General features: G+C 46.3%; 1 protein-coding gene across 1 annotated transcript in view; it reads right to left on the reverse strand.

Moving 5' to 3' along the window:
• Window positions 1-18,564, reverse strand: part of LOC126298898 (uncharacterized) — a 338,375-nt gene that overhangs the window by 54,018 nt on the left and 265,793 nt on the right. The window contains exon 3 of the mRNA XM_049990436.1: window positions 9,448-9,748. Within this exon, the coding sequence (XP_049846393.1) occupies window positions 9,448-9,748 (301 nt within the window). The remainder of the gene's footprint in view (window positions 1-9,447; window positions 9,749-18,564) is intronic.

Consider the following 18,564-nt stretch of genomic DNA (forward strand, 5'->3'; position numbering starts at 1 on the left):
TCTGTTCGGGCCACTAAAAGAAGCTCATCGTGGGATTCATTTTGAAGATGAGGAGGCCGTCAAAACATCCGTGCGTCAATGGCTTAGGAAGCAGAGCTGTGATTTTTACCGTGCTGGGATACATGCCCTTGTTCAAAGATGGACCAAAACTGTAGAGATGGGTGGAGATTACATTGAAAAATGACAAAATGATCCTCAATGTTGTGGTTTTCAACCTATGTAATTGCATTTAAATTTCCTGACAATTAAACGTAGAAAAAAAATAGGAGGCATTACTTTTTGACTGACCCTCGTAGTTCTAAGTCCAGGGGACTGATGACAGCTGTTAAGTCCCATAGTGCTTAGAGAAATTTGAACCATTTTCAACAACGGCTGGTTTATGGATGCATGTGTATTGGAGATTTTTAATTACTTTTGGCTTGCACTTTCCATGAGTGAATTATTGACCATCACTTCTGAAACACCTTGTAGTTGCCAAGTCCCTGTAAACGACGGTTGGAACGTTATACCAATCGTTCAATTCCTCGAAGATACTCGTAGAAACGCCCTCCTTGGTCAAGGAGCCATTCGAGAGCTACTGTGTAAGCGTCATTATCGCTGGAAAACCTCTTTCCCTCCAGATTTCCTTTCAGCTTGCCGAAAAGATGGAAATCGCATGGCGCAAGTTCTGGACTTTATGGCGAATGCTTCCAAACCTTCCATTGAAAACGATGAATATAAGCTCGTGCTGTGCCCGTTGTGAGGGGTGTTGATTGTCAACCGTGAGAACAATACATCTGCTTAATTTTTCACTCCTCTTGTTCTTTATGGCGTTGCGCAGCGATGGCAGTGTAGCACACTACGAATCGACATCAGTGGTTGTTCCCCATGCCATAAACTCTTTGTATACAACTCCTACATAGTCGAATAAAACGGCGGCCGTGAACTTCCCTGCTAATGGCACAACTTTGCACTGCATCGGCGGAGGCGAGGAAGTGTGTCTCCATTCCACAGACGCTCTCTTTGTTTCAGGTGTGAAATGAGCGACCCATGTCTTGAAGGACTCATGCCTCATCACTCACAATGAAGCGGCTTAGTAAATCATTGCCCGCCAAGGAGCAATGCTCAAGGAGACCTTGCGCCTTTGTGTGCAAGTGACAGTGACCCCGAACCCAGGCTGAGCAGAATTTCCGATACTGCAGACTACACTCCTGGAAATTGAAATAAGAACACCGTGAATTCATTGTCCCAGGAAGGGGAAACTTTATTGACACATTCCTGGGGTCAGATACACCACATGATCACACTGACAGAACCACAGGCACATAGACACAGGCAACAGAGCATGCACAATGTCGGCACTAGTACAGTGTATATCCACCTTTCGCAGCAATGCAAGCTGCTATTCTCCCACGGAGACGATCGTAGAGATGCTGGATGTAGTCCTGTGGAACGGCTTGCCATGCCATTTCCACCTGGCGCCTCAGTTGGACCAGCGTTCGTGCTGGACGTGAAGACCGCGTGAGACGACGCTTCATCCAGTCCCAAACATGCTCAATGGGGGACAGATCCGGAGATCTTGCTGGCCAGGGTAGTTGACTTACACCTTCTAGAGCACGTTGGGTGGCACGGGATACATGCGGACGTGCATTGTCCTGTTGGAACAGCAAGTTCCCTTGCCGGTCTAGGAATGGTAGAACGATGGGTTCGATGACGGTTTGGATGTACCGTGCACTATTCAGTGTCCCCTCGACGATCACCAGAGGTGTACGGCCAGTGTAGGAGATCGCTCCCCACACCATGATGCCGGGTGTTGGGCCTGTGTGCCTCGGTCGTATGCAGTCCTGATTGTGGCGCTCACCTGCACGGCGCCAAACACGCATACGACCATCATTGGCACCAAGGCAGAAGCGACTCTCATCGCTGAAGACGACACGTCTCCATTCGTCCCTCCATTCACGCCTGTCGCGACACCACTGGAGGCGGGCTGCACGATGTTGGGGCGTGAGCGGAAGACGGCCTAACGGTGTGCGGGACCGTAGCCCAGCTTCTTGGAGACGGTTGCGAATGGTCCTCGCCGATACCCCAGGAGCAACAGTGTCCCTAATTTGCTGGGAAGTGGCGGTGCGGTCCCCTACGGCACTGCGTAGGATTCTACGGTCTTGGCGTGCATCCGTGCGTCGCTGCGGTCCGGTCCCAGGTCGACGGGCACGTGCACCTTCCGCTGACCACTGGCGACAACATCGATGTACTGTGGAGACCTCACGCCCCACGTGTTGAGCAATTCGGCGGTACGTCCACCCGGCCTCCCGCATGCCCACTATACGCCCTCGCTCAAAGTCCGTCAACTGCACATACGGTTCACGTCCACGCTGTCGCGGCATGCTACCAGTGTTAAAGACTGCGATGGAGCTCCGTATGCCACGGCAAACTGGCTGACACTGAAGGCGGCGGTGCACAAATGCTGCGCAGCTAGCGCCATTCGACGGCCAACACCGCGGTTCCTGGTGTGTCCGCTGTGCCGTGCGTGTGATCATTGCTTGTACAGCCCTCTCGCAGTGTCCGGAGCAAGTATGGTGGGTCTGACACACCGGTGTCAATGTGTTCTTTTTTCCATTTCCAGGAGTGTATCTCGGACGATGGTATGACCACTGCATATTGAGACGTGCATCTGCTGCGCAATGTCCCAGACAGTCTACGACTGCTGCGAATCAGTTCCTCTGATGCCTGGATATTGTCGTCTGTGGCCAATGTCGATGCCCTGCCTCCTTACTAGCATCAATGACATCTGTGCGGCCTTTGTCATACAGCTGGCAGCATGTCAGCTGGACGCGACAATGCATTTCGTCCATATACGGCTAGAATATCACGGAGAATCTGTTGTGCCTTTTTTCACCAGTATCGTACTGTCCAGTGTACTTCAGTTTCGGAGTACGTTTCCAGCTGGCGCTTCAAATCACTCCCTCATGTATCACAGCATGACTGTGTTTGCAGGATACCAGGAACATGTACTTTCTTCTGAGAAGGCGTCACTCTTGTTGCGCAATGGCCTCAACTTCAGACATGTCCCTATGTACAAAGATAATTGTGGGTAACGACTGAAACAAAATGCAAATACTCTGTAACGAGTCAGTGGAGATCAGATGCTGATCCAGAGAAGGGGGTGGCATGTTCATAGAGACATCATGACTCCTTCCCCAAAACCACATTTTACTTTGAACGTTAAAGTATACTACTGGCCATTAAAATTGCTACACCACGAAGATGACGTGCTACATACGCGAAATTTAACTCACAGGAAGAAGATGCTGTGATATGCAAATGATTAGCTTTTTAGAGCATTCACACAAGGTTGGCGCCGGTGGCGACACCTAGAACGTGCTGACATGAGGAAAGATTCCAAACGACTTCTCATACTCAAACAGCAGTTGACCGGCGTTGCCTGGTGAAACGTTGTTGTGATGCCCCGTGTAAGGAGGAGAAATGCGTGCCATTACGTTTTTGAATTTGATAAAGGTCGGATTGTAGCCTATCGCGATTGCGGTTTATCGTATCGCGACATTGCTGCTCGCGCTGGTCGAGATCCAATGACTGTTAGCAGAATATGGAATCGATGGGTTCTGGAGGGTAATACGGAACGCCGTGCTGGATCCCAACTGCCTCGTACCACTAGCAATCAAGATGACAGGCATCTTATCCGCATGGCTGTAACGGATTGTGCAGCCACGACTCGATCCCTGAGTCAACAGATGGGGACGTTTGCAAGACAACAACCATCTGCACGAACAGTTCGACGACGTTTGCATCAGCATGAACTATCAGCTCGGAGACCATGGCTTCGGTTACCCTTGACGCTGCATCACAGACAGGAGCGCCTATGATGGTGTACTCAACGACGAACCTGGGTGCACGAATGGCAAAACGTCATTTTTAGGGGATGAATCCAGTTTCTGTTTACAGCTACATGGTCGCATCCCTGTTTGGCGACATCGCAATGAACGCACATTGGAAGCGTGTATTCGTCATCGCCATACTGGCGAATCACCCAGCGTGATGGTATGGGGTGCCTTTGGTTACACGTCTCGGTCACCTCTTGTTCGTATTGGTGACACTTTGTACAGTGGACGTTACATTTCAGATGTGTTACGACCCGTGGCTCTACCCTTCATTCGATCCCTGCGAAACCAAACATTTCAGTAGGATAATGCATGACCGCATGTTGCAGGTCCTGTACGGGCCTTTCTGGATACAGAAAATGTTCGACTTCTGGCCTGGCCAGCAATATCTCCAGATCGCTCACCAACTGAAAATTTTTGGTCAATGGTGGCTGAGCAATTGTCCCGTCACAATACGCCAGTCACTACTCTTGATGAACTGAGGTATCGTGTTGAAGCTGCATGGGCAGCTGTACCTGTACACGCCATCCAAGCTGTGCTTGACTCAATGCACAGGCGTATCAGGCCTTTATTACGGTCAGAGGTGGTTGTTCTGGGTACTGATTTCTCAGGATCTATGCACCCAAAGTGCGTGAAAATGTAATCACATGTCAGTTCTAATATAATATATTTGGCCAATGAATACCCGCATTTCTTCTTGGTGTAGCAATTTTAATGGCCAGTAGTGGAAGAGCCAACAATCTTCCCCCAGTGGTAACACCAGTTCCTGTCAGATCAGCAAAGTTAAGCACTGTTGTGCTTGGCTAGCACTCAGATGGGTCACCATTCGGTCTGCCAAGCACTGGTGGAAAGCAGTGTGCACTCAGCTCTTGTTAAGCCATCTGAGGAGCTACTTCATTGAGAAGCATCTGTTCTGGCCACTAAAACTGACAAAAGCCAGAAAAACAGTATGCTGATCACATGCCCCTCTATATATCCAGTGACTCCTATCGGCTGAGGATGACATGGCGGTCTGTCGATGCCGCTGGGTCTTTAGAGGCCTGGTCGGACGGAGTTCAGTTCAGTCAAAGTAAGTCTCGAAAATGCTGCACTGATGGAAACAGATTATTATTATCATTATTGTATTACGACATTTTACATATGCTTTTGTTGTTACGGGGGACGTTTGGAAAGCAAATTTCGTCATTGTTTTTCAAACGGAAAGTTTATTGCCAAAACCAAATACACCATGGGATCGTGAACTATAAACCTTGCATATAGTCGCCACCAACAGCTGAGACATTTGTTATAGTATGCAGTCAGTTTGAAGAAATGACTCTAGTAAGACCCGGTGCCCTGGAATGAAAGGAACCGTTACACAGCCTGCTCCACCTCATCGTTGGTTTGGACGTGACATCCCGAGAATGCGGCTTCCAAAGCAGGGGACACATGAAAGACCGATGGTCCTAGACCGACGCTGTAGGCTGGATGATCCTATCTCTCCGATCTAAAGCGATGAATCTGATCCTGTGTGAGGCTTACTGTATGTAGTGCCCTCCGCCACACACCGTTGGGTGGTTTTGCGGAGTATGAATGTAGATGTAGATGTAGATGTAACTTTGCACTGTCGTCCAGCAGCACAACACCTTCTCTCAAGAGCTCTGGTCTCTTTCATCGAATGGCACACATGAGTTAGATGAGGTTGTCGCAGCAGCGTGATACATTGATGGTCCTTTGCTGGAGGAAATCAAGGCTAATCACAGCTTTTGCATACCAGAACACTGTGGCCACAACATTTCCTGTGGAGGCTGGCACTTTTAATTTTTTCCTCACTGGTAAACTGTGAAGCTTACGCGTCATTGGGTTAGCCTTGGGTTCTGGGATAGAGCAGCGCACTCGTGTCTCATCACCAGTGGTGATCCTGAACAGGAACTCATTTCCCTCTTGTGCATACCGCATCAAGTGACTGAGGCTGATTCCCATTCTTGTACTCTTGTGATCCAGAGTCAGGTTTCTAGGCACCCATCATGCAGACACTTTTCGGTAACGCAACATTTCACAGAAGATGCGATCGGAATGAGCATCGCCAATACACAATGTAGATGCCATGTCTGACGCTGTTATGTGCCTGTCCGCTAACACTATGCCCTGTACTCCAGCAATGTTGTTTTCATTTGTGAATGTGGAGAGATGCCCACTTCGAACTTCATCCTCCACACTCTGCCTTCCTTCTCTGAACATGCAACACCAGCGCCCATCCATTTGATGCACCCTGAGGTTTTCGCCATACATGGTCTGTAGGCATTCATGGATGATGGACACAGTAGCTCCTTGTGCCCGTTTATACCGGATAACAGCACGCACTTCCATTAGCGACCACGTTGTCGGAACACGTCCGTCTGCAATCGTTATTTGTACTCGAATAAGCCGGCCGGTGTGGCTGATCGGTTCTAGGCACTTCAGTCTGGAACCGTGCGTCAACTACGGCCGCAGGTTTGAATCCTGCCTCGGGCATGGATGTGTGTGATATCCTTAGGTTAGTTAGGTTTACGTAGTTCTACGTTCTAGGGGACTGATGACCTCCGATGATAAGTCTCATAGTGCTCAGAGCCATTTGCACCATTTATGTTTAGTCAAATACCCTAAGGCACGCCGGTCTGCTGCTACTCTCCCTTTTTCAGCACTCTGCGCATGCATCATTGCTCTTCTGCTTACGCTCCTTCCGTCATTGAACCAGCAATGGGTGTGGATTAATATGGCGTTTTTTTGTGTCACCTGCTGTACCATCTTCTCTTTCAAAAGCAATGCAGAAAACTACTTTCGGAAATTCCCTCTTACTGTTAAAAATCTAGGAATGTATGATACAATAAATATATGGGTGGCATCAACTTACGAGGAGGTACTAAAAGAAACAAAAAAACGGATTTTTTTAAAAAGCCATATATTTTAAAATGTTTGCAAACACAACCTTATCCCCTTCAAAATACTCCCCGTTACAACTAATACCGATGTTTCCATTATTCGAAACATACTGGCGAATCACCCAGCGTGATGGTATGGGCTGCCATTGGCTATACGTCTCGGTCACCTCTTGTTCGCATTGGTGGCACTTTGAACAGTGGACGTTACATTTCAGATGTGTTACGACCTGTGGCTCTACCCTTCTTCGATCCCTGCGAAACCAAACATTTCAGCAGGATAATGCACGACCGCATGTTGCAGGTCCTCAACGGGCCTTTCTAGATACAGAAAATGTTCGACTCTTGCTCTGGCCAGCACATTCTCCAGATCGTTCACCAACTGAAAATTTTTGGTCAGTGGTGGCTGAGCATCTTTAGAAATGGCTGACAGCTCCTCCCTCATTATTTTCTTCTCTTCTTCAATGTTGTCAAATCGGTGTCCTTTGATGCCTCATTTCATACGTGTTAATAGGAAAAAGGCGCACAGTGCTAGGGCAGGCGAGTACGGTGCGTGGGGCATTTTTAGCCAAAAACTGTTTAACAGGGAGGACTGTGGGTGCAGGTGCATGGTCATGGTGGAAGAACCAGTCTCCTGTCTGCCACAAATCGGGTCTTTTTTTACGAACATTGTTGCGCAATCTTCTTAAAACTTCCACATAACAGGTTTAAATGACGGACTCATCTGGGGGAACAAACTCTGAATGAACTATTCAATATTTATTCGTTTTGGGCAGTTGATGGACGTTTAGAGGCAGTTTGTGGACGTCCAGAACGAGGTTTGTCATCAATCGACATGCCATTTTTAAATCGAGTGAACAACTCGTACACTCTAGTTTTTCCCATAGCGTCATCTTGGTACGCTGTTTTCGACATTGAAACAGTTTCAGCAACGGTTTTACCAAGAAGAAAATATGATATAGATGCATGTTGCTCAGTGAAAATTGCTATCATAAATGCATGTTGTTCACTTAAACATGCCATCATAAAAAACGAAACGAGGACAAAACAGCGCTAGCAAAAACAATCACTGCAGGTGAACAGAACAAGTTACGTCCACAAAACAGGCGGCAATGAACTGGCAACGGGTTGCGCTATACACTCCTAGCAGCAGAAATGTGTACTACACAAGCTCTGCCCACGACAGTGTTCGGTTTTTTTGGGTAACCCCTCGTATATTTGTAGTGGAGGAAGGGCAGAGACAGTGACAGACTGTGCCCCGATGCCGCCCTCTCTCCCACCGTCCCAGAATCAAACCCGGGAATCGCGCCTGGCCCCTTATACCAAATGTTGTTGTGGTCTTTAGTCTAGAGACCGGTTTGATGCAGCTCTCCATGTTACGCTATCCTGTGCAAGCGTTTTCATCTCCCAGTACTTACTGCAACCTACATACTTCAGAATCTGTTTAGTGTATTCCTCTCTTGGTCTCCCTCTTCGATTTCTACCCTCTGCACTGCCCTCCAGTACTAAATTGGTGATCCCTTGATGCCTCAGAATATGACCTACCGACCGATCGCTTCTTCCAGTCAAGTTGTGTCACAATTTCTCTTCTCCCCAATTCTGTTCAATACCTCCTCATTAGTTATGTGATCTACCCATCTAATCTTCAGCATTCTTTTGTAGCACCACACCTTCGAAAGCTTCTATTCTCTTTTTGTCTAAACTATTTATCGTCCACGTTTCACTTCCATACATGGCTACACTCCATACAAATACTTTCAGAAAAGACTTCCTGACAATTAAATCTATACTTGATGTTAACAAGTTTCTCTTCTTCAGAAACGCTTTCCTTGCTATTGCCAGTCTACATTTTATATCCTCTCTACTTCGACCATCCTCAGTTATTTTGCTCCCCAAATAGTAAAACTCATTTACTACTTTCAGCGTTTCATTTCCTAATCTAATACCCTCAGCATCACCCGACATAATTCGACTACATTCTATTATCCTCGTTTTGCTGTTGTTCATCTTATATCCTCCTTTCAAGACACTGTCCATTCCGTTCAGCTGCTCTTCCAGGTCGTTTGCTGTCTCTGACAGAATTACAATGTCATCGGCGAACCTCAAAGTTTTAAATCCTTCTCCGTGGATTTTAATTCCTACTCCGAACTTTTCTTTTGTTCCCTTTACTGCTTGCTCAATATACAGATTGAATAACATCGGGGATAGGCTAAAACCCTGTCTCACTCCCTTCCCAACCACTGCTTCCCCTTTATGCCCTTCGACTCTTATAACTGCCATCTGGTTTCTGTACAAACTGTAAGTAGCATTTCGCTCCCTGTATTTTACCCCTGCCACTTTCAGAATTTGAAAGTGAGTTTTCCAGTCAACATTGTCAAAAACTTTCTCTAAGTCTACAAATGCTAGAAATGTAGGTTTGCCTTTCTTTAATCTATTTCCTAAGATAAGTCGTAGGGTCAGTGCTGTCTCACGTGTTCCAACATTTCTACGGAATCCAAACTGATCTTCCCCGAGGTCGGCTTCTACCAGTTTTTCCATTCGTCTGTAAAGAATTCGTGTTAGTATTTTGCAGCTGTGGCTTATTAAACTTCAGAGAATATCCCTGAACAACCTTAACAGCTGAGACTTGACTTACCAAGAATGTGATTTTGTGAAGACAGAGACAGTGTACTTACGACGGTCATGAGGGCGGAGCGCATCTCGTAGACCCACACGTGCGAGCAGCTAGAGCCGAAGCCGTGTACGATGACCTTGGTGGGCAGCGACGCGTTGAAGGCGGCGGCGGCCTCCGCGACGTCGGAGCGCAGGCTGGTGGCGTTCAGGTGTCTGGGCGCGACGGTGCGGCCCGAGTACAGCATGAAGCGAGTGCCCACTTCCTGTGGTGGCGCGGGCAGCATGTCCAGGTACCCGAACACGCCCGAGTCGCTGAAGCAGCCCACCTCGTCGTAGCACACCACGTTCGCCGCTCGTCGCTGCCTGTGGGACACACGCCTTTAGTTCAAACGGCTCAAATGACTGAGGACTATGGGAGTTAACATCTGAGGTCATTAGTCCCCTAGAACTCAGAACTACTTAAACCTAACTAACCTAAGGACATCACACACATCCATGCCGGAGGCAGGATTCGAACCTGCGACCGTAGCGGTGTAGAGCACTTGCCAGCGAAAGGCAAAGGTCCCGAGTTCGAGTCTCGGTCCGGCTTGTTTTTAATGTACGCTACTACAGTGCACTCACATATGTCGAAAAACACATTTTTTTCCATATCCCTCCCCACCACTGTTTTGTTTTTCATTTTGACATTTGTGTAATAGCAGAACGTATAGCATCATTTACATCAAATTCAATTGTGTACAATGAACTATACAGGTGCGAACTCTCTCTTCAATATGTCCTACGTTCCCCTCACCCTCCTGGCCTCAACCTTCATTAGACATTGTCTTTTACCCACCTATCCCCTTCCCTTTTGCCGTTCCAGAACTACACCCTTTTGCCGTTCCAGAACTACACAGCCCTCACCAACGCACCCACAGTCTTTTTACTTGTCTCCTTTTCCGCTGCCCCTCCCCCAGCCCTCCGTCTTACCTCCGACTGCGTCTAGCTGCCCTACCCTATCCCCACCCCATCCCCATATGCTCACACTAGCAGCACTTTACCATTCCCCACACCTACCATGCCATCTCTCCTCCTTCCCGCCTCAGCCTCCTCCTTAACCCTACCATCCAGTTTGCTTCTCCTATCATGTACTGCTGATCGCAGTCTGGCTTAATGTGTGAGTTGCGTTTGCGTCAGTGTTTGTCTGTGCGCAACAATGTGTACGTAAGGCAACTGATTAGTGTGTTACGTTGGCGTCTACTATACTCCTGATACATAAATGTTTGCAGCACTCTTTGTAGTTATTCGCGACAATATCACCTGAAATATTGTCATGTGAGCAATATTCTCATGTATTTATTCTTGTAAACTAAAAAAAAGACAGACAATGCATTTTTGGCAATATTTGGCCGAACTGGACCTATAACTAAAAGTGAGTAAATACACGCAACACCAAAAAAGGAGCTGTGCGACATAAACGAAAGTTGGTAGGCCTGCTTTTGCATCTGAAAGATGATTTCTATTCAAATGTCGTACCAGTCGCCAAAGAGTGGCGCTAGTTGAGCATCTATGACGAAACAAACCCGGTTTACTTTCAACATACGCTGTAACAGTCGTGAGCGTTAGTTTTCTTTGAGATTGGACGTGGTGAGTTGATGTTAGTCAATAATGCCTTTAAGGCGACAAAGACAAGTCACTGAGATTGAATGAGGTCGTGTAATAGTGTTACGAGAAGCCGGATGTTAATTCTGTGATACTGCAAGAAGACTTGGCAGGTATGTAGCCGCTGTACGAGAATGAACAGTCGCAAGAACACTGGCTGCCAGACGGCCACGTGGCACTACCGAGGGAGAGGAGACTATCGTGTTCGGTGTATAGCTCTAGCGCATCGTACTGTATCTGCAGCAGTCTGAGGGGCAGTTGGCACCACAGTGACACAACAAACTGTTACAAATCGGTTACTTCAAGGACAGCTCCGAGGCAGACTCCCTGTAGCGTACATTTCACTAACCCCAAATCACCGCCGTTTGCTACTTCAGTGGTGTCAAGTGAGAGCTTATTGGGGGGGGGGGGGGGCAGGGTGGAAGTGTGTTGTGTTTTCTGATGAAAGTTGTTTCTACCTTGTTGCCAGTTGTGGCCGTATGTTGACTAGGTGACCAGTAGAGGGTCTGCAACCAATCTGCCTGCGTGCTAGATACACTGGACCTACACCTGGAGTTCTGGTCTGGGGTGCGATTTCGTACGAAAACTGGAGCACTCTCGTGGTTATCCCACGCACCATGAATGCAAAACTATCATGCAGCGGGACTAGGTTCTACACACAGCAAAAAAGGTTTTGCGTCACCTCGGATCCGTGAGTTCCAGAACCTGTACAGAAAATTGGAACAGAGGTCAACAAAACATCATTTCCCACATTTTTATTGCTCATGAAAACCACACACTGCATATTGTACCACAATACATCGGGACTTTTAGGGGTAGTGCTCCGGATTGCTGTACACACCGGCACCTCTAATACCCATAAGCACATCCTCTTGCATTGATGCGTGCCTGAATTCGTCGTGGCATACTACCCACAAATTCATCAAGGCACTGTTGGTACAGATTGTCCCACTCCTCAACGGCGATTCGGCGTAGATCCCTCAGAGTGGTTGATGGGTCATGTCGTCCATAAACAGCTCTTTTCAATCTATCGCAGGCATGTTCGATAGGGTTCATGTCTGGAGAACATGCTGGCCACTCTAGATGAGCGATGTCATTATACTGAAGGAAGTCATTCACAAGATGTACACGATGGGGGCGCGAATTGTCGTCCATGAAAACGAATGCCTCGCCAATATGCTGCCGATATGGTTGCATTATCGGTCCGAGGATGACATTCGTACAGCCGTTACGGCGCCTTCCATGACCGCCAGCGGCTTACGTCGGCCCCACATAATGTCACCCCGAAACAGCAGGGAACCTCCACCTTGCTGCACTCGCTGGACAGTGTGTCTAAGGTGTTCAGCCTGACTGACTTGCCTCCGAACACGTCTCCGACGATTGTCTGGTTGAAGGCATATGCGACAGTCATCGGTGAAGAAAACGTGATGCCAATCCTGAGCGGTCCACTCGGCATGTTGTTGGGCGCATCTGTACCGTGAAGCATGGAGTCATGACTGCAAAGATGGACCCCGCCATGGATGTCTGGAATGAAGTTGCGCATCATGCAGTCTATTGCGCACAGTTTGAGTCGTAACACGACGTCCTGTGGCTGCACGAAAAGAATTATTTAACATGGTGGCATTGCTATCAGGGTTCCTCCGAACCATAATCCGTACGTAGCGGTATTCCACTGCAGTAGTAGCCCTTTGGTGGCCTGAGCGAGGCATGTCATAGACAATTCCTATCTTTCTGTGTCTCCTCCACGTCCGAACAACATCGCTTTGGTTCACTCCGAGACGCCTGGACACTTTCCTTGTTGAGAGCTATTCCTGGCATAAAGTAACAATGTGAACGCGATCGAACCGCGGCATTGACCGTCTAGGCATGGCTGAACTACACAGACAACACGAGTCGTGTACATCCTTCCTCGTGGAATGACTGGAACCGACCTGCTATCGGACCCCCTCCGTCTAATAGGGGCTGCCCATGCATGGTTGTTTACATCTTTGGGCGGCTTTAGTGACATCTATGAACAGTTCAAAATGGTTCAAATGGCTCTGAGCACTATGGGACTTAACTTCTGTGGTCATCAGTCCCCTAGAACTTAGAACTACTTAAACCTAACTAACCTTAGGACATCACACACAGCCATGCCCGAGGCAGGATTCGAACCTGCGACCGTAGCAGTAACGCCGTTCCGGACTGAGCGCCTAGAACCGCGAGACCACCGCGGCCGGCTCTATGAACAGTCAAAGGGACTGTGTCTGTGTTCTAATACCTACAGTCAACGTCTATCTACAGGAGTTTTGGGAACCGGGGCGATGCAAAACTTTTTTTAGTGTATGTAGTTCCGGCCGCGTTAGAGATTTTCTCCGCTTGTGGACAGTGTGTTGTGTTATCCTTTTCATCATCTTATCCTCATGTGTGTGTGAAATCTTACGTTACTTAACTGCTAAGGTCATCAGTCCCTAAGCTTACACACTACTTAACCTAAATTATCCTAAAGACAAGCACATACACCCATGCCCGAGGAAGGACTCGAACCTCCGCCGGCACCAGCCGCACAGTCCACGACTGCAGCGCTTTAGACCGCTCGGCTACATCTCATCCTCACCGACGCGCAAGTCCCCCATTGTGGCGTCACCTTAAATAAGGCTTGTACCCGGCGGCCGAAGTTCTCCGGATGGAGCTTCCCAGCCAACAATGCCACACAATCATTTCACTTCATTTTTTCGGGATTTAGTGAATGGTACGAGCAGTGGGGTTATTGGAAGAGGCTGCTACTTACACATGACAGGTTGAGACTTTCGGTTGGCCAAGAAGTGTGTCTGGATGGCCTAGGCGCGTAAGGCAACCATTCTAGAGAAAGGGAGCATCTGGGTTCGAGTCCCGATGCGGCACACATATTCAACCTTCACCACTGATTTATTTCAATGCCTGTAAGGCGGCTGAAGTCCTGTACAACTATGGTGGCTGTTCTGTCGGAGATATCTGATTGGTTGGTTGGTTGATTGATGGTCATCAGTCCCATCGGATTAGAGAATGATGGGGAAAGAAGACGGCCGTGCCCTTTGAAAGGAAACATCCCGCCATTTGCCTGAAGCGATTTAGAGAAATCACGGAAAACCTAGATCAGTATGGCCGGACACGGGTTTGAACGGTCGTCCACCCGAATGCGAGTCCAGTGTGTTAACCACCACGCCACCTCGCTCGGTCACATGTCTGACAAAACAGACACCAATTATCAATAAAATTATGAATCCATGCTCTTTGTTCGATGCTATCGAAAACTGTTGCAACTGACAGTGGAATACTGCGTGCGGACTGAGGGAAATTATTTTTCGTACCACCAGATGCATTCCGTCCTCCATAACTGCAAATTTAGTACAATGTGCTTCTTGATGTATGGAACAATGAATCCCGGCTGTCGATCGTTCTAATTTTTTACTCTTTCATCGCCAACTAAATCTTTAAATTCTTTCTGCGTGGTGTTGTGTCATTCCATAACAAATTTGCAGTACCCGTCGATAACGCGACTGTACATCGCATAATAGATATTGAGAATTATTAATCCTTTTCTTCTGTCATTTCCATTCATTTTGAAAGGTTTGTGACTGCCTCTTCTGCAGACAGACACAGGAGCTGTGAACTCCTTTTATACCATCACAAAATAGCGAAGGGTAAACAGCATTCATACTACGACTCTGTCGAGCTTAAGGAAGTCGTGACGACCCAAAAATGCCGCACCACAATGCTAAATGAAATGTGCTGTACCGAGTACTTCGAGAAGGACTGAGCAAAGCCGAGATAGGGCGAGCTTAGGCCCGCACGCGGCACATAGTGATCGTGTGCAGTTTGACGCGCCCTGACCAATACTGTTCTCGACGCTTGTGTATGTCCGCATGAGGACGCGGTAGCTGATTCTTTCTTCCTACTGGACAACGCTTGAGTACATAGGGTACCTCTCGTGGACGAAAACATTTCAGCCCGTAGAGTGTCCACCGCGATTTCTTGGTCTGAAACTAGAGAAAGTTTGGAATTCTCTCGGCAGGCAAGTTTCTGAATGCAGACATCTTCACACGTTTGCCGTCCTGAGAGCAATCATCCAGTAAAAATAAAATTCATCCCAACAGAGCTCATAGACACCATCCTAAAATACTGTATGTATAATACTACTGATCGAGATAATCACTCTCTGTGTTAATATTACTTCTTGGACGTTTCTAAATATGTTCTAAATCCGGAAATAAATTCTTTTTTGTTATACAGGGTCATGTGTCCTAGAAACTGGCGAAGATTTATCAATTTCTCTTTCGAGTACGGAGATGATGTTGAACCAAACATTTTAATTTTTTGTGTTGGTATGGGTTGCACAGTGGCAGTTAAGGGCCAATTACTCTGAGAATAGCTTTATTTATACGGATTGTTAAAGTGGTTGTTCTGTGTCTATTTCGTAATACCATCCTAACATGAAATTTTTTGGTTTGGCCAATTTATAACCAATGGAAAATCATCTAAACTTTATGGAGGGCTATAAGGCGTCCGTACTTTATTTCCAACAGATAATAAATGAAACATGAAATTTTTTGGTTTGGCCAATTTATAACCAATGGAAAATCATCTAAACTTTATGGAGGGCTATAAGGCGTCCGTCCTTTATTTCCAACAGATAATAAATGAGTAGCTGAATTAAAAAAAAACCGTACTGCTCTTGAAGATCACTCGTGAAGAGTCTTTCAGAATTGCAACCACTAATTAAATGATTCACAGAGTGGTAAATATGATATTGTACGACCGGCGACTAAACGTATGTGAAATAGCTGACGTCACACGTATATTAAAAGAGTAAAAGTACCATACGTAGCATATGAAGAGTGAACTATGAGAATGCTTTGCGCAAGATGGTTGCCATAATTATTGAATCCTGACCAAAAGGAATGCACAAACGAGTTTCTCAGCGACGTTTACATTAGTTTAAGAACAAATCAAGTAATTTTTTGGGCCCGTTGGTTGCTGTGAATGAGACATAAGCCCAACACTACACCTGAAATGCAAAGTAGAAATTTCTTCAGGATAATGAAAAATGTTTTTGCTATGGGACAGCTGGAGGACTTGAATTACGCATTATTGGAGCATCAATGGTATTTATAAGGTTTGACACTGTGTGACATTCAGGTATCCCCACATCTAAGAAAATGTATGTATGAAAAATTTTATGTGTCCAATAGCGAGGAACACCATTTATAAAAATGTTGAAAATCTTTCAAAATTGCTCTCTGGGGCTGAAATAACCTCATTGGAGTAATATAAGTCAAAGTGAATTCCATAAAAAGGATTCAAAAACGCAGTTCTAATTTGTTAGGCCTAAGTATTTTCTCCTTGTATGCATATTCCATAGTAAATTTAATATTTCAAACCTGTTCAATGAGTGTATCGAGTATGTTGTTAGTATCACTTGCTTCACCATCTATCAGTACCAACGTATCACAATGTATTACCAACATAAAGTTTACAGTAAATAATTTTTGTCCGTAGAGCATGATTTCATTGTGACGATTTTCTGTTGTATATTTAATATATGTATTGGCAACTGTGTACGCAGTACTTGAACCCATTGCAAGACCTTTCTACACACGTAAATTTTATTATTAAATGTGAATGAGTTGTAATTTAATACTACCCAAGCAGCTCCATGAATTCAACAATATCAGGCAATGTTTAACGTGATGACTGAGTGGTTCTGGGGTTCTGGAACAGATAAATTTGTGCGTAGGTATGTAACATGGCATAGTACTAACTCAGCTGAATGGAGGATTCTGAGGTTTCTAATTCCATATATTAGTTGCTGACTGTTGTTTATCGAGTAGCTTTTCCTGTATGTATCTGTCTTGGCTAGTATCTGGTTAACTTTGTCATTTTCTGACTTGAGCTGATTCTTGAGCCGACAATGGGTCTAACTGAGCAACCTTCATTGTGTATTTTTGGTTCGGCTATTTGCTTTGGTGCTGAGGAATATGAAAACAACGGTAGCATCAACTTCCCAGACATGAACGTCAATATAGAAAATAATAGACACCTTGAAAATCTACAGAAAAACAACAAACAGACAACAGTATAAACAGCTCACCTTGCCATTCTACACCACATAAATACGCCGCATACAGACAGAGCTGTAATGTACCATTGAATAAATATGTGAAGACGGATGAACTAAGCACAAGCAAGCAAATAGCTGCAGCAAATGGCTACGATCTCACACTTATTGCAAGCCTCATACAGAAAAGAGGATACAACACTGAACTAACTGCTAAACAGAAATCAATAAGAAACCCACTGATCGCATAACATTCAAAATCACAATCTCTTACAAAACAGCAAATACTTTCAGACTGTACAACTTTAACATGGCTTTGGCTAGACATAAAAAACTACAACACATTTTGAGACAAAATGTGTACACATAGACAAATAAACACACACAGTCAGGCGTTTACAAACTACTGTGTAACACATGCAAAGCTCTCTGTGGAGGACAAACTGGGAACGACTTCCAAAAAATACGCAAAAAACACATAAATGCCCACCACACAAAACATGTGTTAAATCAGCAATAGCTACCCACATTAAGGACTCTGGCCACCCATCCCGTGATGCAGTGAATCATCTCCATTTACACTCCTGGAAATTGAAATAAGAACACCGTGAATTCATTGTCCCAGGAAGGGGAAATTTTATCACCGAAGAGTCAAGCAGTATATTGCTCCCTCCTACGTGTAGATCGCGAAGAGACCATGGGGATAAAATCAGAGAGATTGGAGCGCGCACGGAGGCATACCGACAGTCTTTCTTTCCACGAACAATACGAGACTGGAATAGAAGGGAGAACCGATAGAGGTACTCGAGGTACCCTCCGCCACACGTCGTCAGGTGGCTTGCGGATTATGGATGTAGATGTAGATTCCCACACATTTCGTGGTCAACAATGACAGTCTGCAGTGCGATGAGCAAACAGAACGATGTTATTGAAAACCTTTGACACTGAACACACACCTTAGATGATTAAACCCTTCTCTTAAGGACATTGCGGGCCATCAAGTCCATTGGACGTGATGGTACTTCTTCGGAGTACAGTGAGACTACAATATCTGCTCTGATGGAGAGGGTGCAATCACTACGGACCATTGGAACCGTCTGACGAAATTTGAACGTTATCCAAAGCAGCAATGGGTGCTTATGTTTTTCCATCTCTCCTGTTTCGCGCCCTCCTGTGGCGTGATCACGGGGGGTGGGGGTGTGACATTGACACATCCGTGCATAAAATGGTCAACGGTCTGTTTAAGACAACTGTTTGTTCAACTCGTTAATAATGTCTCAGTATAGAGACAAGCTGTGACGGAGTCATGGGCAACTGCGGGGAGGCTACATTGCTTCACCAGCGCCTGCTAGTGGGCATGCATTATTAAAGGGGTGTCAGGGATTGCCTGCCTGCAGGCGCCTAGGACTCCATCATGGGTTATCTCTGTACAGGGATAGTTTAAACGTTGCAACAATGGAGG

Source organism: Schistocerca gregaria, chromosome X (genome assembly GCF_023897955.1).
Source record: "Schistocerca gregaria isolate iqSchGreg1 chromosome X, iqSchGreg1.2, whole genome shotgun sequence".
NCBI lineage: Eukaryota > Metazoa > Arthropoda > Insecta > Orthoptera > Acrididae > Schistocerca > Schistocerca gregaria.